Source organism: Melozone crissalis, unplaced genomic scaffold (genome assembly GCF_028551555.1).
Source record: "Melozone crissalis strain CALT ecotype California unplaced genomic scaffold, PUWL_Pcris_2 ptg000027l_1, whole genome shotgun sequence".
Lineage (NCBI taxonomy): Eukaryota > Metazoa > Chordata > Aves > Passeriformes > Passerellidae > Melozone > Melozone crissalis.
In genome coordinates this window covers 13299839-13326870 of record NW_026535805.1, presented here as the reverse complement: position 1 = coordinate 13326870, position 27032 = coordinate 13299839, and the positions used below count along the sequence as shown (strand labels likewise).

General features: G+C 47.1%; 1 protein-coding gene across 1 annotated transcript in view; it reads right to left on the bottom strand.

The window, feature by feature from the left end:
* Window positions 1-27032, bottom strand: part of MDGA1 (MAM domain containing glycosylphosphatidylinositol anchor 1) — a 138527-nt gene that overhangs the window by 64557 nt on the left and 46938 nt on the right. The window contains exons 3-8 of the mRNA XM_054280137.1: window positions 24474-24648; window positions 19944-20140; window positions 17015-17147; window positions 12057-12326; window positions 11336-11665; window positions 7736-8029 (exon numbers count right to left, since the gene is read on the bottom strand). Of these exons, the coding sequence (XP_054136112.1) occupies window positions 7736-8029; window positions 11336-11665; window positions 12057-12326; window positions 17015-17147; window positions 19944-20140; window positions 24474-24648 (1399 nt within the window). The remainder of the gene's footprint in view (window positions 1-7735; window positions 8030-11335; window positions 11666-12056; window positions 12327-17014; window positions 17148-19943; window positions 20141-24473; window positions 24649-27032) is intronic.

Genomic DNA, 27032 nt, shown 5'->3' with positions numbered 1-27032 from the left:
GGCAAAAGTACTCACAGTGTTTGTTACATCCCTGTGCAAACAGAAGCAGAGCCAGGACAACCTCTCCCTCCAGCTAGGCTATCTTGATGCAATCTGGGAATCACCAGCTCTATTGCACTTCGGAGAACTTTGATACAGGTGGTTTTACCCATGGTCTAAGGCTAGACAACAACAGGACTCAAAAGCAAAGCAGTTTCCTCAGAATGGCAAGATGGGAGGCACTGGGAAAGTGTCTGACAGTCCTCTGGCAGCAGTATGCTCCCGTGACTTAAAGAGAATCACATGTGTGGGTGAGACCCAAACATGCACAGCCTTGCAGGATGCTCAGCACAAAGCATTTGAGTGGATTCTGGAGTTGTTTCTTATCCCAACAAGTTGATATATACCTAGGTCCTACAGGGAAAATAGCTGCCATGGCAGGAAAACCTTAGAAGGAATGTCTGCATTAGAACAGTATGAGATTTGGTATTCAGCCCTGAGAGGGCCACAGGTGAGCAAACATTTACAGAGAGATGACCAAGACTGTCTGCCATCCACTGTGTCTATACAGCTCTTGTCTCTCCCTTCCTGACAAAACCGTACAGTGTGAATGTGTCTCTCTCAATAAAGTTGCTCTTCCTGCAGAGTCTGGCCAAAAACCAGGATAATGGCAGATTATGGAACTGTATTTGTTTCTCCCAACAATATCTGAGAAATGGATTAACCGATTTAAACCAGTTCTCTTCTGAGCAAACAAATTCATCTCTCTAGGCGACGAGCTCTCACACAAGCTTTTACTCAGCCTATTATTGCAACCACAGAGTTGCTGAGAAATGAGCAATGAGCTGCACAGAAGCTGAATGGCAGTGCAGGTGGGCTGCAGTCTCACACAGCAGACCCAGGTTCCAGCTTTAAGGCAGGCTCCCACGTTCCTGATGTGCATATCTGGGGATTTTCCTCTCTCCTTTCATGGTCTTTTACGCAGGGCACAGCGAGGAGGCCTCACTGCACTTTGCATCTGATGTGTGGTGCCACAGACTGGACATGCCAGCTTTGCAAAATCTGCTCGACAGCCTCCGAAATCCCCCTGCCATCTGGGCCTTTTGCTTTATGTCTCAAGTCTCTTGTATCTCCTGGCCACCACAGGGTGCAGACATGCCCTGTCAGACCAATTTCAATCAAATAGGTGAATCAGGAAAGCTCTCAGGGCACAAGGGAGGCTTCCCTTCCCAAGAAATCTGAGTGAGTGGCAGCACATGGGAACCATCCCCACAAGGCAGCAAGCAGAGAAGAGACCACAGCTCTTGCAGGGTAAGACCCAACTGTTAAACACTGATGACAAAAATTCAGACCAGCCAAAACTCATACAACTGCTTTACCCTGTGAAATATGGGTTGTTTGTTTGTTTGTTTGTTTGTTTTTTTAAAACTGGATATAACAAATGCTACAAAAAAACCCCAGCCCTGGGAGTCCTGGGGCTTTGCTGTATGAACATAAAGGCATTCCAAAGAAGAAGGCTTTAGCTAAGCATCCTTAGCCTGCCAGACTTAAAGGCTTGAGGTTGGCAGGAGGGCAGGACCAATGAGTCCTACACAGTAATTTTTGGTACAACCCCATGTGAGGACCCAGTCCTAAACTGATGTGAGCACTGTCACAAACTCCATCTATCAGGCCCCAGGACCAATATATGGTAATTGTTATGACAAATCTGAGGCCAGCTGTTAAGTGTCTGTGATTATTACTTTGTTCTGAACTGTGGCCATTTGGGTTTACAGTCATGACAGAGTAAAACTTCAGCCTGTCCTGAGACTGACAACTCTAATTAGTTGTTAGCAGCCTGGGCACTGGGAAGCAGAGAGAGCAATCCTAATGCCATATCACCCAGGACAGGGCTGCATGCACAAACATGAGCTCAAAGGAGCTTCATCCCAAACAAGATACTGCAGAAAAAAAAGTGTGTTGACAATGAGGAATGAAATCCTCTGCTCTTAAAAAGGGGAGCAGAGGGGTGCTGTGTATTGAGAGAAATGCAGAAATCACATGTATACTTTCAGTTCAGTCACATAAACCTCTTATTTGGGGAGAAGCAAGGAGGATTTCCATCAAAGTGAAACCTAACTACCAGGTCAGGCTTTGTTCAGACTGGTGGTTCAATATCATGCCCATTGCTATGAGTTATTTTATTCTTTCTACCAATTAAAGTCTCTAAGGTTGCAAACACTGAACTTGCAAAAGGCACAGCTTTCCTTTGGCTTTGAATACAGACACACTTGCCCCAGAGCATCAGTTCATTCTTAAACCTTTGATGGTGTAAAATGATCCAGAACACACCAGAGTTGTAGCTGGCAGGAGAGCCTGAGGTTCCCCTCTCTTGCCAGCAACACGTGTACCATGGAGAACAGCAATAATGAAACACGAATGAAAGAGTAGGAAAGCTCCACTCTCTACAAGAGCAGAAGAACCATCTTCTGCCCCCAAGTTAGCTCCTGAACTGCGCTCCTCAGCTTGGAGGAAGGTATCTGGATGAATTTCACTAATGAAAACAATAAAGAAAAACAAAGCCATGACTATAAATAAATACACTCAGAAATTAAACCAACCAGGTCTAAAATTCTTAGCAGATGGCTCCACAGTGCAGCTCACATGGCCAAGCAGCAGGACAGATAAGCCAGCTCAGCCACAGACGGAGGGGTCAGCTCTGGCCCCTGACAGCCTCATTTCTCTTAGACTCCCTTCATAGCAGGGAGAGCTGCAGGGAGCTCTTAGCAGCCAAAAGCTCCATCTTAGCCACTCTGCAAAAACATCTCCATGCCCAAAACACGTCTCAAGAGCACTTTTAAGAGAGCAGTTAATATCCAAGCTTATATTTCAGGAGGGGGCAGGGCCCCAGCAAGAAGCACTGACATTGAGCTATGGCTCCAACAGCTGATCGAAACAGTTTAATGCATTTCCATTTCCAGTTGCATGGAGCCAGCAATGTTTCTTACTTATTTACAGTATCCCCCCTCCCCTGCTCCCCGCTCTTGTGTTTGCTACACAGATAACACGGGGAATTGATGCTGACTATCGCCTGCCTGATGTACAGCCGATGGCTTCAGCAGGATTTTAAAGAGGAATGAGTCAACAGTGTGTGACCAGGAATAACATTTGCCAGTGTGTGAGCTTGAATAGGAAAACATATCTGTGCCCACCTGAACATTAGTTAAAGTGACAGTGGCAACAGATGCCCCAGCAGGACGTGCTCTGGCAGTCCTCCAGGTGAGGGCAGAGCCAGACCTGCCAGCCACCAGCCCTACAGCAGTGCCTGTGTCTAGGACTGTAAATGGCTCCTGAAGTCCTGATACCCATCCCTCCAAAGGGAATGCCAATCTGCTCTCCTGATTACACCTAGGATTCGCTATGCTTTGAAGATAAAGCACAATAACCCACCGGCTGCCTAATGTGGCAGAACTTTATCTAAGGGCAGTAAGCGTAATCCTTTGGAGATCAGCCACAGATGATTGTGGGCTATTACTTTAGATCCAGAAGAGGTAAATTCACAGGCCATGTTATTGCAGAGAAGGAACTACTCGGGTGAATTCCTTTTCTAGTCTTTCTTCCTGCGAAGATTTCACCTGCTGTGTGATCCCAACATGGGAAACAGGGCCAACTTTCAGGCTTGACTGCTAAAAACAAAGTCAGCCCCATATAACTATTGCCCTTTCCTCCTACTATTCTTTCATTGGGCACTCAGAGACACCAAAATCTCTGCAAAAGACAAAAATGGCAGCAGCAAAAATCTGCTCATCTCATCTTCAGAACTTGGTGAAGTAATTAACAACTCAACAGAGGACACAGGTGCTCCTCTACCAGGCTTTGATGGTTATCTAAAGAGGGAGAAGCCATTCAGATGTCAATTGTGGCCCTGAGACAGCACGGAGCGAGTGCTGTGAAGGAGGATAAACTCCTCTGCAGGAAAATATGGGAATAGATGTATTGAGGATCAGGTGGGATGAGGAGTGCAGGGCTGAGCTGGACTTGGATGGAGCTGTGCAGTGGTTTATGAGATGTTGTCCAGGACTGGCAAAGCATCAGAGATGACATGATATTACTCAAGCAGGAAAATGTAGTAAGATTTTCCTAGTAAGCAATTTTCACCATACTGTTTTATGAGACTCTAAGAGAGCAAATGTCATATTCACCATTTGTAAGACAATCATCTCAAGGGCTGCCTCTAGCAACAGCCAGAGCTTAAAGTCACTACCAACCTTTGTAATTCCTGCAAATACTGCTTTGAGCAGCCTTTTAGGTTACACGGCTAATACACATCTTCCAGTTTTTCATTACATACTTGCTAAATTAATATCTAAGTAGCATCCTTTACACTGATCCACACATGCATGTTTTCTTTCCTCTTCTCATACACAGCAGCTCAAATGACACTACTGAGTTCCAAAACTCAGACTGCTGCACGTTTTCAAGCCCAGTGTGTGTTTCACAGCCTTGGACTAGTTCCCCCACACAGGGTGGCCCAGCCCAGATTTTAAACACACCTCTGCAGAGGATTCATTTTTCTGATGGGATTCTCTACAAGTACCTGGTCCTGAAAAAACCCCTTGATAACAGTATCAATGATAGCATTGATATTATTAACAGCACTCTGCCATTCCATTAATATTTTTATTTCAAGCGTTCGAAGTGCTATGTTTATTATTTGTTCCACAAATCTTCGATTAGATGGGTCAGTTTTATTCCTGTTTTGAAGGTACAGGAAAAAATGACAAAACATTGCCAATCCAAGTGTAGATTCCCGGGAGTTCTGACAAGCCCAGTCTCTCGCTATAACCATTATACAACATTTCTTCATCTTAAACACAGACATATATGGCTGCACAGACTTTCATAAACTTATTAATCTTTCAAAGCTCTACACTACAGACCAAGAAGTCCAGGGAACAGATCGTCCATCCTGTCAGAGAGCTGATGATAGACAATTTCAGCTCCTAAGCTAACAGAAAAGCAATTTCTTCTGCTTTCTAAATACAAAAAGAAAAGCAACTTTTTCTGCTTTCTAAATACAAAACAAAATACTAAAAAGTCCAAACACCTTTTTTTGACAGCTGACTTGTTCTTTTTGTCTTCTTATTCTCCTTCCACAATTGCAGTGCAGTTGGGAAAAGCCTATTTCTGGACTAGCTTGTTACAACACAGCACCATATGCATGAGGATGAAGGGAGAAAACCAAGGGAGAAGGGAAACACAGAAACCGGTTCTGACATCTAATCAGATCTGCTGTATTGATTTTGCAACTTTGGCTCTGGAGCGGATCAGAGGAGCAGCCCGGTTCCCGCGCGGCCCCCGGCGCGCTCCCGCGGCCGCGCACACGCGCGGGCTGATGCGCGCACACGCGCGGGCTGATGCGCGCACACGCGCGGCCCCGCGGGGGCGCGCCCCTCCGCAGGGATGCGCCGCCTGCGCCGGGCGGGAGAAGCGCTCATCACCGAGGCGGCAGGAGCCACACGATCTCCATTTCCAGCAAGATGAGAATTCCAGAGCGAGCCGCCGAACTAATGAGCTGCCCACGCTGGAAAGCTGTGTTTCAATTAAGCACAGCAGCCCCTGCTGCACCCACATCCTCCCAGCAGCATGGACAAGGAGGACAGGGATAAACAGGGACTGTGTTGTTTCTGCGTCTGCTTTATGCGTGAAGGGAAAGGGACGAGGTGTAAAAGGGATGAGGGCAATTCTTGCCCTATTTTCTTTGTTTCTTCCATTTTCATACTAATGCAAGGAGCAATCGACAGCACTGAAACCACAGCTGCCTGCTGAGGCACAGAACAGGCAGTGCCACCCTGAAGTCTTTCCATGTTTTCCAGGCAGGAGGAGACAGCTCAGGTGTACAAACACTCAGTATGCACCCAGCTTCCACTAAGGGTACACAGAACAGATTGACAAGGGAAGGGGGCTGTTTGGGTGGGCTGGCATGTGGACTATATGACCATTACTTGGGCAAAGTCACAATAAAATGTTGCTTGGCCATGGGATGAGCTATAGGAAAAGCGTGTTCAGCTACCCTTTACACACACGTTCATTGCATCTTTGCTTTTCTGAGGGTCGCATCATAGTCCCCACCCCAGATAGCTTCTGGCTTGCACCTACCATCTTTCTCATGTGGGGAATCATGTCCTATCCCTTCAGCCCAAGATTCGGGTCTGTGATCCCCCTCCAGACCACCCAGTATGAGTGAATTCATCCCAAGCTCAGCACTGCTGCTCCCTCTGCAGGGGCAGGGAGGGTCAAGCGAGGTCCGCACAGCTCTACAGCTTTCAAACACCCACACCAAACCGGGGACACCAGCCAGTCTGATGGTTCTTGGCTCCCAAGTGAAATTTTGCTGTATCTGTCATTGTCTCTTGGTGTGACCAAAAGTCACCTTCCCTGCCATGTCCTTCCAAGTCCTGTATGACTGAACCAGGCTGTCTTCCTCAGCAGCTCAAACCAGGACTCCCATTTTCACCCTGCTCAAGGGAAGCTTCTCCACATGTACTTGCCAGCATGGAAATCTTCACACATTTCCCTATCTCATCCTGTAATCTAAACCTGCAAGGCTCCTGAATAGACAGAGATAATTTTGAAAGGGGCTCTTCAAATACCCAAAGTGCCTGCAGGATTTCACACACCTCTGATATTGCTGTGCTCCCAGCAGCTCATATCTGTGAGCAGTTTGTCTGGTTGGCTTCAGCCAGGTTGTCTGCTCCGGTCTCACTTCTCTTATTCCTGGGGAGCGAGGCTGGGAGAAGTGTGGCAGCATGTCTAATGAGTGCTGCTGTGCTGTGTCTGGAGGCTTGTCACTCACAGCTCACAGGCAGCATGCCCAGGTGTAAATTAACCTGTTCCCTGCCCGCCCCACACCTGCCAGATCTGTGCTGCTCAGAGCACTCTGCCAGTGCTCAGCAATCACACTGCACTAATGGGACAGGATCTGCAGGGACAGCCAAGGCATTTTATCTGGCTGCCTTCCCCCAGTCTGATTTCAAGTCTTGTAAGAGAGAGAGCACAGACTGCTGCATGTCAAAACACACCTCAACAGCTGAGGGAGCTGAGCAGGCACTCACTTCTCTGGAGGGAGAATCCACTGCAGGGAAAGGATGGAGATGTCACCCAATGCAGTGTGCCCCCCTCCATGTTCACCTCTGTGTACAGATACTGCCTTTAAGTGGGGCTGGGAGAACCACCCATAGCCAAAATCACCCCACATACCTGCTAAGTATCAGCTTCCTGTATGAAAACCATTTGGGAGTACAGATTCCCTGTCACCTATCCCTGCTTTTCAGGCAAAACGATTCAGGCATATCCAGGGGTAACTAAGTTGAAGAAAGCGTTGTGGTGTGGAAATGATCTAAATAACATTCATTTTCCACCTTTTGAGCTCTTGACTTTACAAACTTACTAACATATCCTGAAGGTATTTTACACACATGTAATGCACATAAACACACCTGGTAAAGATGCACTCATCCCCTGACACGGAAATAGAAACCCTTGTACACAAATACGCACAACACCTCTCCCTTCCACTTGCAACATGCTTGCCATATGGTACCCTGCCCTTAGCCTCACGTAGCCTGACCAATTAAATATAAACTGTTCAGGGGTCCCCAGACAAAAGAGATGTGTCTGCTCAGCCCAGTAAGAAAGGTCAACCCTGTCTAGCCCCCAGGCTTTTGTGTACACAGGCATTCAGGCAGGCACTCCAGCGCCGCATGGCTGTACTCACACTGCACGTTGAGCTGCACCAGGGCTTCCCGGGGTCTGATGTTAAATCCATTGTACCTGGCTGTCTGACACTTATAGGTCCCGCTCATTTCTCGGCTCACGCTCTCCAGGTGCAGCTTCCCATCGTAGGTCTCCATTGTCATTGTCCCTGAAGGCATGGGGGTTTCCTTGTCCACCCGGGACCAGAGAATGGGTGGCTTGGGCTTTCCTCGAACCTCGCACTGCAGCTCGGCCCTGGAGCCTTCCCGCACAGTGACGGCAGACTGACCCTTGGGGACACTTATTGTTGGTGGCACTGAAAGAGAGACAAGAAGGGAATCATTTTACACTGCATCTTCAGCAAGGAAGGAATAGTCTTGAGATGCTTCTGATGAAATCACAGCAACAGCCTTGAATCCCAAAGGTTACCGCTTGACACACTGCAGCCCTTCTATGAACACACTGTCCATGCAAGTTATGCTGCAGGGTCTGGAGCTTCAGGGCACCAAGAAGGATTCAGCCTTTCAGCAGTGTCCCCCAATATCACTGCCAAGGGCCAGTTGTATTGGGGCAGACTCCAGGCTCCCATCCCTCTGTTTGCAAAATGCTGTCCAGCTGCAGGGATAGCATTAAGGAACACAAAGGCAAAAGCCTCTTTGATCCATTTCTCAATTTCTGGTCAGTGAATTTCTCAAGTGGAACTGCAGTCTTTTGGCCAAAAATAGAAGTCATATCTGCCGAGGTATCTAGACACCTTATCCAGGTCAGACCAAAACCAAGACTTAAAGGATAAGTGCTTGTAGATCCCATCTCCAGCCTTCTCAGAGGTCCAAGATCCCTGTTTGTTCCTAAACCACAGCAAGGAATCAGCTCTTTTCAAGCGTCTTTGCTTATTTTACTTTTATTGCATATTTAACTTTTATTATTTATTTTGTTTTTATTGGTGAATGCACTGTGAAATTCTCACACCAACAGACCTCTGATTCATCTGAGTGAGAGACAGGTCCCAGCAACAATCACTCCTGGCATCCCTTCGAGGCTGGGAAGAGCTCACCCAGCAGAATTGCTGCCGAGCTGAGGCTAGAGTTGGAGGCACACTAACATTCAAAAGAAATATCCAGCCATTAACTGACAACCAGAACTTAGCTGATAAACAAAGCTTAAAAGAAATCCATTGAATACAGGGTACAGAGATGTCAGTAGGAAGAGGTTGGCTGTTCACATCCCCAGTTCCACCAAGAACCCAGGAAGGGGATTTTTGTGCTAAAGCACACGTAATATTGACAATTTATTTGAGCTAGACTTCAGAGTCAACAGTTCAGCTGAGGTAAATATGGTCACAATCTTTTCTGAAAGCTCCTTTTTCAGCCCTTCCTGCTGACAGTGGCAACATTTGGATTGACACTTCCATAACTGCAAGGGCCATGTACTTCTTTTCCATTTAAATCAAAGTACAGGACTATAGAAGCTGTAACAAGCTGGTCTGACCAACATTAGCTCAATTCAGCTCCAGCAAAGGAGAGTGTGCTATGGTAATTGTACATGTTACAGCCTGCAGCTCTTTATGAACAAATTTAGGATGGATCCAGCCTAATCTCCCTCTGCAATGACCTCCCAATGCAACACGGAGGGCACATTTTCAATTTGCAGATCTCCCGTGGGCTGGGGAATCTCATCACACCCTGTCCTGCACGGTGTGAAAGGACGGCAGCACTCTCAGAGCTAACGCTGCCAGCAGCCGCTCACCTGGTGAGCAACAATTTTCTCCACAGGTAAAGTTGTAAATTACATTTGAAGATTTTTTTTTTTTTTAATTAAAGCTATCACCTTGGAGCTGCTCGGTGGAGGCAGCCACTTTGATGAGCTCAGGCTTTGCTCAGTGGGGAAACATGGAGCCACTGCTGCTGTCCTCTTGCTCATGCTGTTGAGCAAGGTGTTTTATGTGGGAATCACATGTTGGGAATCACGTGTTGGGAATCACATGCTGGAGGTGGCTTGTTGCTGATTATGGGGATGTTGCATGTTGGACAGCCCTGGCTGCTGCATGGAGGGCTGCTCCAGCAGGGATGGCTGTTTTCATTCTCTGGGACACAAAGCAGTCCTGCTGGCCCAGGCTGCCACAGAGAGGATTCAAAATGCCCCAGGCTGCCCTCCTTCCCTTCCTCATTGGCAGCATCCACACAGGCATGTGGGACTCACTCTCCTCCAGACAGGCACAGGGCAACCCATCACCTCAGACACTTCCTTTAAGACAGCAACTGGCTGGTGCTGGGACCAACACCTGCACTGTCAGACACTTGCAAGCCTCTTGGTGGAATCATCCCAGGTGTCCCAGCTCTTCACAGCCTCCCACCCTTGCAGTGTTAAACACAACTGCACTCTGCCATCTAGTGATCTTGGGCAAAAAGAATTGTTCCAGGTGGTATCAGCCATACAAGTTTGGGAAAGCCAATTTTGCACCAGGATTGGCGAGTTCCCCCCAGTTTTGTTCCCTGTTGGTGTAACAGGGTTGGTGTTAGCTGGCATGGAGAGGTCCTGCCTTCCATGGCTGTTCTCAGAAAGGAAGGATCACTCCTCAGTGTTGAGTGGATCCATGGCACAGCCAGGCTCAGTCTCCAGGCTGCCAACAAGAGCTGGATGCAATCCTATCAGGAGCAGGCTGCCCCCAGAATTTCTAATGGGAGACAAGGGCTTCCCAAAGCACCAAGAGTAGTTGCAGCACTTTTTTCTGGGGAGCTGAAGTGAGCAGCATCCAGAATAAAGAGTGAGATCAGCCTGGCCTGTGGATCCAGCACAACCAGGGACTGAGAAGTAACATTCTGTGAAGGTGCAGGTCAAAATCTGTGGGCAGCTGACTCCCCTGAGGAGTCTTCCATCAGATTACTAACACAGTGCTTCTTTGTGCTGCACCCTCATGGTCCTGGATAGGCAGCACAATGACATGGATGAAATGGAGAGCACAGCTGGACCCACCACTTCTACAGAAAGAGAAAGACAGCCCTGAGACTCTATATTTTAGTCCCCAGCATGACTGACAAACACTGACATATTTGTCCAGTCCTCACTGGGCCATGGGGTGAAGCTCTGACCCTGATTTTAGTGGGGAGGCATTTATGACACTGACACTCCTCCAGAGAGGGCCCAAGGCAGACTGCATTTGCCATCCAGCAAACATTAAAAGTCTTCACAGAAACTGTATCCTGGAAACAATGCCAAAGAAAAGAAAGAGCAGCTTTTTTTTCTCTTTTACTCACTTCTAAGCAAAGGGACACTCGAAAATTGCTGAAATACCACCACTTCTTCCTTCCTTCACAGTGTGGAGGTTTGTTTGAACAATCACACTGTGAAGCTGCCTCTGTAGCTGGAGTGCACTTTGGACTTTTCATAGGGAGAAAACATAAAGGAAGATCTACTTGGTACATAATACATCTGACAGAGAAGTTGTAACTATTACCCATCTCCAATCTGAGCCAAGTGCTTTCCTGAGGATGTAAGACCTTCCTCCACTAGCATTCAAGACATGCATGTGAAGTTCTTCAAAAAAGCCAGAGGCAGAGGCTGTGGGGCAGCCAGTGATGCCAAACACTCCTCTGGGGTCCCCCCCTGCCAGAGAGAGGCTCACCTGTCTCCGAGGAGATGTTCACCTCCACACTGAGGTCAGGAATGGGTGCTCCCTGGAAGGTAGCCACGCACAGGTAGGTGCCATAGTCACTGAATCTCAGGTCAATAATCTCCAAGCTGCACGTCACAGGTGGGAGCTCGGGGTCGTTGCGGGTGATGAGCAGCCGGTCTGAGAACCTGGCTGGTTTTCCGTTCTTGTACCACGAGTAGACAACCTTCTCCTGGGGGACAGCATCTACATGGCATGAGAGCTTCAAGTCCTGGCCTAACTGGATGGTCTCGCTCTCTTTGATTACATCAGGGGTGATTTGGAATGTGGCATTCTTCATGGCTGAGATGAACAGAAGTGCAAAACTGGTTAGGGATATCAAAGTATCCTGCGTGGGACAGGAAAACTGTTCTTTGCTCCTCAGGAAGGCAATATTTCCATGCAAAATCTGCCCAAAGACCTCTCCCACTAATGTTCCCACAAAATGTCCCAAGGGCCTCCCACTGGCCCTCTGGGCTCATCCAACTCAGGATAATGCTACAGCCCAGGATGAAGCTGCAAGCAGCACTTGCACAGCTGTTGGTCTGGGAGCAGAGAAACTTGCACAGGCACTTCTCCAGAATATTAATTACTACTAAATATCACATTCGCCCTGAGCTGTACAAGAACAGCCAGGAGGGATGCAATTCCCCCATCCCTGAAAACACACGCTCAGAGAGAAGCAGCAGCTTACACCGCACCAGCAGGTTCACAATCTTCTTTGCTGGGTTGCCCACATTGTTGATGGCCGTGCAGTTGTAGTAGCCCGAGTCCTCCACGCGGATCCTCCAGATGGTGAGGTTGCCTCCTTGCACGAGGCTGTTGGGAGGCATGGGGCCAGGAGAGTGGGACCAGAGCACTTCTGGCTGTGGGTCACCGCCCGTCAGAGAGCACTGCATGGTGATGTTGTCACCAGGGTTGACCACCAGCGTCTCATTGACAGACAGCTTCAGAGCAGGTGGGGCTGGAAAAGCACAAAGAGGGACACTTCAGAGCTTGAGAAAAACCACCTGCCTGTGCACAGCTTCATACTTTTAATGATTTGCTCTTGTTGATGGCTGGTTTGAGTAGGGGCAGCTGGAAAGATCTATGAATTGATTACAAATATGAAGTGTTTGTGAATCTAAAGTATGATCATTACCATATCTTTGAATGAGAACACTCTGCTCTTTTATCGCTAGGAAACAGAGCAGGCAGGACCTCACACTGCCCCAGAAAACACTCTACCAGTAGTGCCTAGGACTGGGGCACAAAGCAGCTATGACATTTTATCAGTGCTCAGTGCAGGTTCTCTATGGCTTTAGGATGCAGGTCAGAAGAAAAGCCCAATAATCCCACTCTACACATAAAGGGGTGGCAAACAGTCAACATTTGGCAGTGAAAAACCCAAGGCCTGAAGTTTCAGGCCACTGAACAACTGCAGCCAGGCCTAAGGGCAATGGAAACCTTTGTAGCCTTGATGGAGAGGAGCAGGAGAAAGGACAGCCTCAAAGGAGCCTGCTTGAACCCAACCACTGCTTGTGCTCAAGGACAGATGGCATTAAACCACTTCTCTCATTCAGATTTTCCATCCCAAGGAGTGAGCTTTAGGGAAGGTCTATCATTAAAAAAGCTTTCTTCAGCTATCCCATGACACAACTCACTATCTCTCACACCCAACTGGACACATTTGAGAAGCAAAGGCTTTGCCAAGCAGATAGTCCTTGCAGCTCAGAGACTGATATGGAGGACCAGGACCTGTCTGCACCTTAACAGACCATTGACAGCAGCTCTGACCTGGCTCCTAATCTCCTTCACCTCCTCAGATGTTTAATATGCTTTTCTGTACACCTGGGGGCCATCACAACCAGAGCAATTCTCCTTCACATTCAGATGAGTTGAGACTGATTAAAAGTGTCTACACAACCTCTCCTTTGAATGCCCTGGCGCCTGTTTTTTTGGTTTTATTTTATTTCTCACTACAGCCTCTTCTAGGAACTGATCCAAAATCCTTCCCTTTGTATTCTCCATTTCATTCCATGAAAAGTCTTTCAAAGCCTCTATGAGCGCTATCACTGGCTTCATCCAGACAGAGCTGAGAAAGTAGCAGTCCCCAGCAAAAAAGCTGGGAGTATGTTTTAAGTAACAGCCATAATAATGCAAAATAAGACATTGTTCCATATTCATGAAGCCTGATTTAACAGCATCATTATTTCTGCCTCTTCTCTCCCTGGACCCTGTGTTAATGAGCTGTGCTGGATTTGTATTGGATCTCTGAATTACAGCCCATACAAACAAGGCAAGGAGGACTCTCCTCTCCTCAGCACCGGTGCCATAATTTAGTGGCACAACTACTGCCATGCTGGGATATTGCTTTGGTGTACTGAATATAATGTCCTCCCTGGCCACTGCACATACTATTTGTGTCAGAGGTGGCCAGCCATGCCTAAGGAAGAAGGTGGCTCTTCTGCTACCTCCACTGACCATTCTGAGGCCAGTGGTTGGAGCCTTTGAATTTCAGGAGGCCACAGCCTGCACTCAAACAGACTTTGTCAGGTCTCTTTGCAGGAGTCTTGTAAATAGTGTGCAAGGGTTAATGGTTATTAAATAGCAAAGGAAGGATTTGTACATCCCCACCAAGCTCCAGATGGTTTCATGAGATAGTATGAAGCCCAGAAACACAATAGCTCAACTCACCGTGCTTAGGCAGGACACATTCCTGTCACTAACTCAGTGTAGCTGACACCAAATAGCTGTTTCTGCCCTTGGACATTGAGCTGGTCTCAGGTTCACAGTGCACAGACAAACTGGCAGATGCAGCATCTTGCCTGGGAATCTCCATCCATCCCTGTCAGAGACAGAGAAAGCCTGAGACCAGCCCATGTCCAGAGAGAAGGTGTCAGAGTTGGGGAGCACAAAGCAGAGGTCCTGCAGGCTCTGGTTAAGATTTAGGGCTCTTGCAGGTTTGGGATTGGATATGCAAATATCTGACCCACACTCATCTTGCCCAGCTCTGGGCAAGGCAACATGGTAAAAAGGTGACATGCTGGTGCAAGCACTGCATGAAGGCAGGCTGTGTGTGTATGCATGAATGAGGCAGGAGAACTGCAAATCCGCCACCTGCCACAGCTCCAGGAAGCGAGCTCCCACGACATGCCCCAGGATGGAGCCTTGGCTGTGGCAGCCTGCGTGGGCTGCCACTCCCCACTCCCACTCCCAACAGCAGACAGAGGTTAACAGGCTGCAGACATTGTTATGCAGGAGATGATTCTCATTTATTTGTAACCTGTGGCAATTCCTTTTGTTCTTGGCTCAGAAAACCTGCTGGTGGAGTCTGCCGAGCAGCGAGGGACCATTAAAAACAAAGAATCGCTTTCAATTCCCTTTGAAGTCCAATTTGCTGCAGTAAAACTGCAGGAGAATTAACCAGCTGGGCTGGTTAATATTGCAGAAATTGAGGAAGGGGGAAAAGTCAGGCTGCCCCTGCTGTAGCGGGTGATGGCAGCCTGGTGCTGAGCTGGTCCTGTGGCTCTGTGGGCCCAACCTGCTGCTCTGGAGCCAGGCAACAGCAGCAGAACAGAGAGGGAGCAGGGACATCTCCTTCCCACTAAGGTTGCAGACAAAGAACCCATTCCCTGCTGCAAGGCCCAAGTTGCTAAGCAGAACTTGGGAGAAGTCCATCTCCTTACCACAGACTATGATCCGCCCAAAGGACACTGAGGAGCCAGCTGAGGAACAGCAAATGAGCTGAGGAGATTCCCCTGGCCTGACCTGACCTGACCCACCAATTCACCTCAAGGCCCGTAGTGCCTGGACTATAAATATTTAAGAGAGAGAAATTTCCAAGCATTTCAGCATCCTTTGGGCCCTTCTCAGTTATAAAGGCAAAGGCTTCCTGAGTGGAGCTGTTCAGGATTCTGGGCACAGCCAGGTCTAGAGAAACTGTGAAAGCACAAGCGCAAGGGGAAGAGAAAAGACCTAGTCAAAATAGGAGAGAATTAAAGAATTTCATTTAAATATTTCCTCACCTATGCACAATACTATCTACAGGGCAAGTAACCCATATAATATTTCATGTTAAATATAGCCATGCTATTTAACATAAAGCCTGCTCCCACCGCAATGCCAGCTTCATTTTCACTGCCAACTTTTAATAAAATTTGCTAAGAACACATTTTCCACAGCCCCTTTGAGCTTGTAGTGCCAGGCTCCACTGTAACTGTGTATAAATATGCATTTATAATTAAAAACAGGAGAAAAAAACCCTAGATAGATGTGCTTAAGAAACTGATGTAAATTGAGCCATATCGCTGACTTGTCATCAAGTACAACCTGAAAAGACATTTTCCCCATGACAGGGGATGGATTGAAATGAGGAGTAGTTTCCCTGTGCTTGGGCTGGCAGGGGGAGTGGACATAAAGAGAAATTTGATTTTCCAACTCTTCAAAGGTAAAGGTACACAGGGAAGAAGAGCTGTATAAGATCCCTTCCTTCATCATGAACAGAAGATAAGTTTTTAGAGGGAATATTTCAACATTTGCTACATTCTCATCCTGAGAGAAATTCAGATAATAAGGTGAGTTGTTCGAGACATGTTTAGAAATCTTGCTACAAAGAGAATACTTTTTTTCTGACATTAGCTATAATTCGCTTTCTTAAGCTCATTATTTTTCTTCTTCCTACATAAAATGAGGAAACTATTGTTCAGCACCTTGGAACTCAACTCAGATCAATAAACATAATTTAAAAAATATCCACAGTATCCTGTCAACAGTTAACAACATCAAAAAAAGTTCTGTTTCCACTGCACTAAGATGGCACAAGGGATGCAAACTGCTTTGTGTTACATTAGCGAGGTGAATAATTCAAACAGTTACAATGCCTTTCTCTCTGATCATGGAATACTCCAGGGCTGGAAGCAATTTCCTGACATTTACTTATTATTTGCAAATATTCAACACACATGAGGGCTTTATGGGTGGGGATTTTTTTATCGTGTGTGTAGTTTTGGTTTGGGTTTTTTTAATGGACAGGTTGCAATCAAGTCCTTGCCAATATTTGCTACATGACACTCAGTTATCGTTCACTTACTGCACGTCAAGCAAGAGGCACCAAAGTGAATCTGCTCACAACTGGAGATGCCCTCAAGCACTGCCAGTACAAATATGAGTGTAAAATGTATTTATTAGGAAGGCACTGGATAGGTATTCTTTCCACAAACACTGTCACCAGCAGAGCTCGTTACCTGGGAGGTGCCTAGAGCACAGCCTGGCAAACCAGGCTGGAGTCAAACACATGGATGAATTATTTGTAAGAACTCCTGCAGCACTGCCCCACTCTAGGCTGTATCAAATCTATTTTTAAAGTCACTTAGAATTATAAATAAATAAAACAGTGTATGAATTAGAAGCTACATAGTGCCTCAACACCTACACGTAGTCTGTTTTAATGATCTCATGGCAGGCCTGGCCACATGCAGTGCTACAAGAAACTAGAGCAGCCCGGGCCACAAGACTTCCACGGGAAGGATTTGTAATCCCAGCAGCCATGTCAATGAGGTCAGGGTGCTGCAGGCCCTGGACAGAGTGCTGGATTATCCTCCTGGAGGAGTAATGGCTGTTGAGGAAGTCAAGGGTCAGAGGGCTGCAGGAACCCTTCCTGTCCCCTCTTACCTGTGGTGTTTGTGAGCTGGAAGGTGATGGATTTGTCAGGAATACTGCAGACATTGCGGACAGACACCTGGCACGTGTAGCTGGCATAATCCTGAGGTCGAAGGTTCTTCAGCTTCAGGACTTTGGTTTCACCCTGGGATTTGGGAAAAATAGGGGCAAGAAAAGACACAGGTGTCCAAAGCACAGACCATCATTCCAAGCCCATATCCTGTCCCAAAGTTTACAGATTACCAGCAGCTCCCATGAAAACCTTAGGGAACTGTGCAGATTTCAAGCCCCCCATAGCTCTATGTAAAGGAGACACAAAATGTTTGCAGTGGTCATTTCACCTCCAGGGTTTCACAAAACACCCAGCAACTGACTGACACGACCTGAGAGCACTGCCAAACAGGTCTGGGCATAATTTCTCCTTAACTACTGCCAGAAACATCTTGTAGAACATAACAAACCTTAACCACCCCAGAACAGACCCTGAGATCTAACTCCGATATGTCAGTAGGAACCCAAAGGAAGTCACTGGGGACTCAACAATGCCATACCAAAGTAAATCAGAGCAGATTGAGGCACTAATACTGGCCTAAATATGACAAATTAACAGTTGTGCTCTAGAAATCTGCAGTACAGGAGGAAAAAAAATTCAGAGAAATACTCAAAGAACTTCCAAAACTTTCTGACGCCTCTTCTCCAGATTCTAATCTCATTAATGCTGATGTAAATCCAGAGTGACTACAGAGAGTTTGATAGCCTTTTCTCATTCTAAGGTAACAAATAAAATCACTGCCTGCACTCCATTAGTTACTGGCTTGTTATAGAAACAGAACCAAGTTGTTACATTAACGACAGAACGTGTTCTGTAGACTTTTATTTATGCAATGCAGAAAGCTCTGAGAATCATCCTATGGTCTGCACACCCTGCAACTCGTATGTCTTCTGCTGACAGCTTGTTGCTGTTGTTCTCCTTGAGTTTGTCTAAATCTCTTTTGGAGAAACCATTCCATAACCGCCTGCAAGTGTGAGGAGGTGTCAGCATGACAAATCCTTAAGAGAACAACCTCAAGGGACTGGACAATGAGCTCAGGAATGCTAATATGCAGAGAACAAGGATGTGGAGTGAGTAAATTAGAATGAAAAAACCCAGGGTAACAGTAACCCAAGAGAGTCCTGTCCCCTGAGAATTGTTGCTATGCCACACAAATGATGGCATTTACAATATGTGTGTCATCTACATACTTACAGGGTCATATGTATCTCCTGTTTATTGATTAGTGAATTTAAGTGCATGGGTATAAGCCCTCAGTGTCAGTAAGTTTTAAAAAGCTTAAACAGTGAAATCTTCACCTCATTTTTAATGTAAAATCCTATTCAAACATGACACTGATAGAGGTTCATCTTTAAGACAACACTGCAAACTCCAGTGAAGGGTACTTTGTTAAACATTCCAGCCAGATTTGCCCCTTCCAACAGTGCTGCAGAGGTGTGTTTTTGTTAACTTCAACTCTTACCAGCCCAAACTTACAGGCTTATGCTGGTGTTAAGGAGAGGACTGCAAGGGCATGCCTGTCTGAGCACAGCAGTCCCAACACCCTCCTTCAGAGCTGGGAATGACCCATCATGTCAGCAGCATTGCCTGACAGGAGCTGCAGCATGCTGGGCCATTTAAACATTAATGCTTCAACATGGTGAATTTTTGCCAGATGCCTTATTTAGCTAGAGAAAATATCCCAAGTCCTAAGATATCCTCTCATTAGGCAACATCTCCTGTTAATTACACTGAGCCTAGTGAAAACTGGAAGAGCCCATGGTGGCTTCCTCCAAGGCCAGGGATGCCCTAGTTGGGAGGCACACAGCACACAGACAAAGCTGTCTTCAGGGCCAAACAGCAGCTCTGACCTACAGTGTTTCTGCAAATCTGCCACTAACCTGCAGCTCTCTCCTCCCTCCTCATCCCCCTGAATATTTCCATTTGGATGCCCATTTCCACGACCTACAGAGATGGCGTGTTTCAATAAAATATGAACATGACTACATTAACTTAAAGGTTGCCTGGAGCATTGCTCAGAAATCAAACTCAGCCAGAATGTGCTCTGGGCCCAGCTTTGGGAATGCAGGAAGGTGCCTGGGATGAAACAGGAGCCCTGGAGAGCTGCCCTTTCAGCCCTCCCTTCCCACTCATCCCTGCCATGTGCTCCCTAGCTGCCTTGCTGGCAGTACTGGGGCTGATTAGTGTCTAAAGTACATTCAGCTCCTGAGCTCAGCTCAGGGTAACATGCTCAGAGTGCCCTGGAAAAAGAAAAGTTCCCTTCCATCTCCCATTGCATGGGCTGACGAATTACTGCGAAGAAAGTGGTGTTTACAGGGAAAACCTGGATGTGCAGGGTAAGTCCAACACAAGCAGGCAGGAGGAGGAAAGACATGGACACCTTGTCCCAGGACAAGTCAGGAAGTGCCCAGGCACTGGGCTCCCCATTATTGTGGCCATTAGAAAAACTCATGGATCCCAGAGCAATGCCTGCCACTTGCTCACACTGCTAAACAGGAAGCTCTTCCCTGATATATGGAGCCCGGGCCCTCAAGTAAGGAAAAAAAAATTAGTGATGGGAGATAGAGAAAATCCAATCTTGGGATTTTTTGGATTTCAGTCTCAGCCATCCAACAGCTGCATAGCCTTAGTAGAGGAACTGTGTCACTGCCATCAGGGACAGTGATAAAAAGGGAAAGGTCCTCCTAGGCCACACTCCCTCCTACTGCTCTGCTCCTCTTGCACCCTGGGAATTTGCATGCAGAAGGAAGGTCTACCCGCCCTTCTAGAGGCAGCCTGCACCTTCTCCCCAGCATCACAATCCATGCAGGGAAGGAAACACCACCCACCACAGTGCCCTGCATCAGCAAGACACTCAAGACAAGCTGGCAGAGGTTTGCTTATTTTCACCTGTGTGTAAAGGGGCTCGTAGATGTCCACCCCATTGTCCTGACTGTGAGAAAGTGTCTCAGCTCCCCGTTTCCAGATGAAGCGAGCGGGCGGGTTGGAGTTGACCGTGCAGCGCAGGAAGACGGTCTTCTCCTGGTAGAAGCTGCCCCGCACATCACTGATGGTCTGGTGAACGGTGAGAACAGGCTCATCCAGATCTGCAAGGGAGGCAAGGAGGGTCGCAGCCGCTGTTAGCAACGCCTGGTCTGCGTGCACAGCCTGCAGGGCAGATGCTGCTCCAGGTACCACTGAGGAGAGGGGAAGGTCCCACACACCTGGCTGATGACAACTGCTGATTTAAGAGCAGTTTTACTACCTGAGGGCAGGTAGTGCAACCAATATGTAAAGGGAACACACAGGAGAAGCCAGAATTCTCCCGCTCACCACACAAACCTTCAGGGAATAGAAAGCAGTCCCTGGTTTGCAGAGCCCCATGCAGTCCTCAGAAAAATGCACCTGCCTGCCACATGTGTCTCAGAGCAGTGGGCTGCCTCATATTCCTCAATGCTACCCCCCTACAGAAAATCACTACTTTCTACTTCAGTGAGAGGATCCCAGGAAACTCTGTTCCATCATTTCTCCATCTTCTAGCTCCCAAATCTCTCCTGAAATCATGGGGCTAAGCCCAGGGCTGTGAGATGTCCACACAAATGACATAACAAACCTCCAAGACAAGGAATGAAAGTAAAAAATCAGGACAAAATCAAGGAGCTGAGTTGGAAAGTCATCTAGACAGAGCAAATCTTGTGAGGAATCATGGTAATATGCTGTGCAAAACACTGTAATAGGTATGCATAATTTTTCTCTCTTGCTATTAAATATCCTCTGTGTATTTTCTTCAAAGTCTGTATCAACTGTCCTTTGGCAACTTCTAGTCACTGCAACACTATTATCTCTCCCTAAACTCCTTTGTTCTCTTTCTTTACAGAAGATGTTCCTTTCAATTCCCTTATTGTACTTGCACCAGACACACAGCCACCATGACTGCATCAATGGTTATCAGTGGCTATATTTTCAAGGACAGAAGCAATAACCCTGCAGGAAGAGGATTTCCTCCATCCACACAGAGCATACTGCCCCACTACAGTTGCCCACCTGCTAAAAAGGGATGATTTTCTCAGAAGTTGCAGCAGATATCAATGTTTGAACATCAAGGTAGCATGGGGGACACTTCAGAGGCAGTGGATCTTTCTCCTCACAAAAGCACTTTGAGATTGATGTTAAATGTAAATATCCCTTTTGACAAGAATTGGCCCTCTAAAATGGGAATCAGTCCCTGTGTCTTTAGGTATGTCTACAAGGCACCTTTTGAGCTCAAGTTGAAGCAATTCTATATTTTCAGGAGCATTATGACGCCATCTTCAGCTGCAAGGAAACTGAGGTACTTGTACCCAGCATCCTCTTGTGCTGCCAGCACTATTCTCTCTGCACATGCTTCACAGGCTCATCGCCTCCTGCCCTCCCATGCCACCTAATTTTCACAATATTTTATTTTACAGATTTGTAAGTTTGGAGATCTGACTTCCAGAAAGGAAGAGGGAAGCAGGGATGAGTTTCTGCTAACATGTCATCCAAACAACGTATGCTCTCTGCTGAATCACAAGTGTCAACTTGTGGGTTTGCTTCTTTTAATGAGCAGTATGCTCGGCAGACAGCAATTGTTATGCGACCTGAAATTTGTCTGCTTGACCATAGTGCAGAGATATGAGTAGAGCCATTAATGGAATAATGACAAGACACAAAATATATCCCATAAAAAAACTCCACCAACCAAAAAACACCCACGGCTGAAGAAAAACATATGCAGATGAGAAAAAAAAGCCTCCTCTCCATACAGTGCTGTCTTCATGTGGCCACAGGATGACTAAAAATCAAATTCGTTTGGACCAGGACCTTGAGCACAATCTATCCTCTTTTCCTCCTTCCTCGTCTTTAACCTTACTTTATTTGTTCAAATTTCTCATGAGTGACTCTGTAGCTACCATCCTTCTGAGATTGTTTCTGGGTAAACACTTGCCTTACTAACTGAAGAAGCAGCTCACCATTCCAGTTTCCTGGCTCCCAGCTACTCCCCACACAGAAAACAACATCTTCTTTTTGGTTGCTAAAACTTTCCTCCTTTGAATTCTTCAGCGCTCTTTTGCAGAAGTCAGCTCTAGGTCTAGCCCTTCTGAGAAAAGCTAAAATAAGTCCTACAACAATGTGTATGTCCTTGATGTACAAGTAATGCCACTGATGTCAGTGAGCTGCTCCAATGATAAATTTGGCCCAAGGCTGTTCATGGAGATGATCACATGGGACGTTTCATGCACAATAAAAGCTTGTAAACATTCATTCTTTTCTTTTCCTTACCTTCTCTCTCTCCCGCGTGGAAATACTCAGAAGAGCAGCCGCCTCTCTGCCAGTATCCAACCAACACTTTTAAGCCTCACTGATGCCCACTTGGGGCAGAGGAATATTATGCTACGTGGGTTAGTGTTCTCAGTTTAATATCCTCTTGGCACCAACGGTGCTCTCTGTGCAACCTCACTGCCAAACACTAAAAGTATGACTGAGGACTAGCAGCAGCTGTCAAGGACACCAAGGTACACATGAGAGTGATTACTTACCTCTAACTACAAAATGGGATGCAGGAAAAGAAGGGGTTTGCTTTCAAATTCTGGTTCATTCAGCTGAGGGTTGCCTGGGTGAGAGTTCAACAAAAACCGTGGCTTTTCCCATGTGTTCCCTTGCACCTACTGCAAATACTGGCAGAAAATAGTCTCTCCTCCCCAAAAACCAAGTGAGCAGAACAGAGGTGCAGTACCAAGTCCATCTGCAGAGTAGATGTTAGTATGAGAAAGCCCTTGGCCACCCCATTAGCCCCACAGTTCTACAGGTCAGAGCTGCATGAGGGACCATAGGATGCTACATCACTCTAGCTCCAGCCTGCACCATGGGAGCACCCTCAGGGCATGAAGAGATTCATGGCACAGTCCTGTTCCTAGAGACCCAGGTCCTGGCAAGGTATCACACTAAGCCTTGAGAAAATCAAGTATCCTTTGCAATGGAGATTTATCACACGCCTCCACTACATGGAAGAGAAGAAACAGGCAGAGAAGCCAAGCAGATCTAGGGAGGGTGCCAGAACTTCTCTAAACAAAGTGATGCAATGCCAATGAGGACAGAGTCATCCTATCCACAGTGACTGCTGTTGAAGCAATCCACTTCCACAGCCTAGACAGGACAGCGCCCACACTACACTACTACAGTAAAGGGTAGGGCAAGGCAGGAACAGATGGGAGCTACTCCAGCCATCCAGTAGGACAGTGGATCATGAACCTGCCAAAAGCTAAGGATGCCCAAGTCTGTGGCACATTTTGTGAGAGTCACATCACACCTGGGCTGGACAGCAGGACTAAAAGGAAGCAGTCAGGCAGCAGCTGCTGGCAGCAAAAAGGCCTGCCCAGACTCCAGGTGTGTACTGAGGTTTTGAATCTTGGAGGTTGTACCACTGACAGATGACCACAGTGCCCTTCAGCTCAGAAGGAGGGAGAGCAGCTAGAAGGAATGTAGAACAGCTCATGACAGGTTCAGCTGCTTTAGCATACTTTACAACTTTTTAGCATCAACCTCTTGCCTTCTCAAATAATATGAGTGAGGAGAGGGATTTGGTGTTATTTGGGCTGGAGAAAATTGGAATAGTGGATAGTCAAGGACAATGTAATGCCTTCTCCAAGAGAGCAAAACAAGTTACCTATATATTAAATCTTGAATTTCTCCCATTTGGGCCTTTGAGAGTAAGTTTAGTTTCTCTCCCTTTTGATCACAGCAACCCAAGAATAAATACTAAGTCCAAGAAGTAAACATTAAGAGAAACCCTCAAAACTTGAAGCCCAAGGTGGCAAACCACTAGCAGCATCTCCAGGACTCAAGAAGGATGGGTACCAGCCAGAGAAATATTGAGTCATCTTCACATTATGGGCACTATGAGCAACCAGGGCAATGTTAAGTCACCTTCACATTCACTCTATCACAGCTCAGCCTCCTTGGCTGCATTCCAGAGTTTTCAGCTCTGTTTCCAGCATGCTACAGAAGCAGCAATGCTGGGCACAGGACACTGGTTTCAGGAATGCTCCCAACATCTGGGGCACTACCAACTTCAAGAAACATCGCTTGCTTCAAGCTCTGCCAGCTTCAAAAGGAAGACAAAGAAAGCAGAAGCCACGCACAATGCTACATCCCGGACACATGCTAGGGAACCCTGTCAGTGACGGACACCACAACACCCACGTAAGAATGAATCACAGGAACAGCACAGCTGTATGCTGCAGGGATGGATCTAACCTCCTAGGCAAGAAAGACCCTTGGGAGAGCACGGATGGCAGTCCCTCTGCTCCTGAGTCAGGTGCAGGTGGTCCTAGAGCAATGCAGCTCCCTGCTGGCCCCGCAGCGAGGCAGAGACACGCAGTAGAACTGTGGGAAGGTCTGGGTTGCCGCTAAACGACTTACACTGCACATCTACTCGAATGGACTTGATGGCAGGGACCCCAACCCCATTTTCTGCTTTACAGTAATAGCGGCCCCCCTGCAGCCTTTGGATCTTCTCAATCCGCAGGGTCTCGTTAAGCACTGACGTCTCTTGGAATTTGTCCGACGCGCTGCCAGCTGTTTTGGTCCATCTCACCTGTGTGGGAAGAACGAGAGAAATTAAATCAGGGACAGAAAACAGAGACACCAAGATTCAGCAGAGCTCCCTTTGTTGCTCTTCCCTAGCTACTTCCATAAAGAGATCCTACAGCACCGCCAGACTTGCCAAAGCTCAACTGCTGATCTCAGTATATCGCAGTAGCCCAGCCACTGATTCTGGTCCAATCCCCATATCCAAGTGTCCAGGGGAACCCCGCAATTCACTGAGACACACACTGCATGTTTGCCACTCCTGCTCTGTTCCTGCAAACCCAGCAGCTTGCTCAGTTTTATGCCACTGTTTGCACAGCACAGGACTTTCAGTGTTCAGCCTTGAGACCCCATGTGGCTGGTAGGCCAGGACACTACAGCAGACATCATCTCACAGCTACAGAGCTTTTACTGCAGTCCACACTCATCTTTTTCTGGACAGCAAGGCTATTTCTACTTTTTGCTTTTCCATGAGTGAGAAAAGGCAGTTGCTATCTGACTCTTTCCCCTTTCCCACTGGGAAACCCTGTGTACTTTATTTTTCTAAGTCATCCTTTCACAGCACACATGATTTTCCTCCATTTTTAAAGATACAGAAAAAAAAAGCAAAAAAATCCCTTCCGATTTCAAGCCACCTTTTTATTTGTTTGCCCTTATGTTACATGTCTCAAGATCCTGGCTTGAAGGGACAACAGAGATGCATGATATTTCATGGTGAATGGTGGCAAGAAGACAGCAATCCCAAGGACTGAAGGGTTTCTCTTTTGTCTGGAATGAGGTACAGCCCTCCCAGTAACAATGCAAGCTTCCCCCTTTTTTTGTGCACTCCACACAATGAAAGAGAGGGACAGCTTTTCTCAGCCCATTGGTTTTCCATATCAGCAACCTCCCTTCTAAAGGCTGGGGACTGCTGGCCTCCTACTCTGGGACTATTTGGACTCTGGAATTGAGATCCATCAAGATCAGCCAGTAGAAAGAAGAGAGACTTTCATTCAGCAATAACCACAAACCAAAAATCTTGGCCACACTTCCAGACTTTGACTAAAGCTCACTGCCGTCACCTGATTGGTGCTGATGCTCTAGAACGAACAGGGCATCTACATCCCATCCCACAGCACTAGGCTGAGCAGATTTTTGGAGCTATTGACCATGGATTTATTCAGCCTTTGTAGGCTTGTGAAATTGTCTGAGGGCTCCAAGACTCTTGGAGTCTCCTGCTTTGAAGGACACTTCAGCCAGCTCTTTAATCTTCTCAATCACAATCTCATTTTAGTATTTTGGCCACATTTTCATGCTTTAATGACTGGTTGATAGAAAGGGAAAGAGAAGATTAAACACAGGTTAGAATAAGAGTTTAGCTAGGGAAAAAATCAATCCATTAGGAGGGAGGGGAGAAATAGGATGCATGCCACATTTTATATGTGCAGGTTCTAGTCTCCCTGGTCATGCCTGGTTCTAGGCTCTGGTGCTCCCTGTGCAGGTCTGGCAATGACAAGCCAGAGTGTTGCTCACTATCATGCTGTCTGCAACAGGCTCTGCTCCAGAAATCTCTCTAGATACTCAGGCTCAAACCCCTGCAACGTGCCAAGACTTTTCCATGCATTCAACAACCTTAGGCAGGGACACTGCTACCAAATTCCCCATTTCTAATGCACACAGGTATCATTTGTCCATCACTGTCACAAGCCTAGGCTGGTTGTTTTTGCTGATTTGGCTCAGGTAATTTTCTTTTTATTGTTTCCAGCATATTTTGATGGAAAAACCATTTCAAATCCTTGCCTTTGTCATCACCTCTTTGCCAAGTAGCTCCTCACAAGCAAGCCCACAGAGGCATTAACCGCATGAGAAGATGCATGGCTTCTTGCCACAAGTGTCTTTGGCAGGACTGAGGAATGGGGCCAAGGCAGCTATCACACGTGGCTCCCCTGAGGGTATTCTGGCACATCCAGCCTCGCAGTGTGCACCAGCTGCCACTCCTAGCACTCTGTCCCAGAGCTGGCAGACCCATGCTCTAGGCCAGCACCTCTACAGACACCTCCACACCAACTCTGAACTGCCCAGCTCGAGTATCTGAAGGGTGCTGAGGTGGCTGCACGGGCCTGAGGCTGTGCAAACCTCTGGGCACCCAAGTAAGGACTGCAATCATCAGCCAAGCTCAGCTTTGTGCCTCCCCACTGGACTGTGTCTCTGACCACAGCACGGATGTGCCCAGTGCTGAGGGTCTGGCTCTGCCTCTGCTTGGTGGTCTCAAAGCAATGAACAGCAGGTTCTGTGTGGGGTTCAGTGAGGGGCACTACCAACAGCTTCCTGAAGCAGCATCCCCTTGGCTGTACATCCAGGGAAGCTGAGAAATGGACAGACCATGAAGGACCAACTCCTAAGGTAAGCACA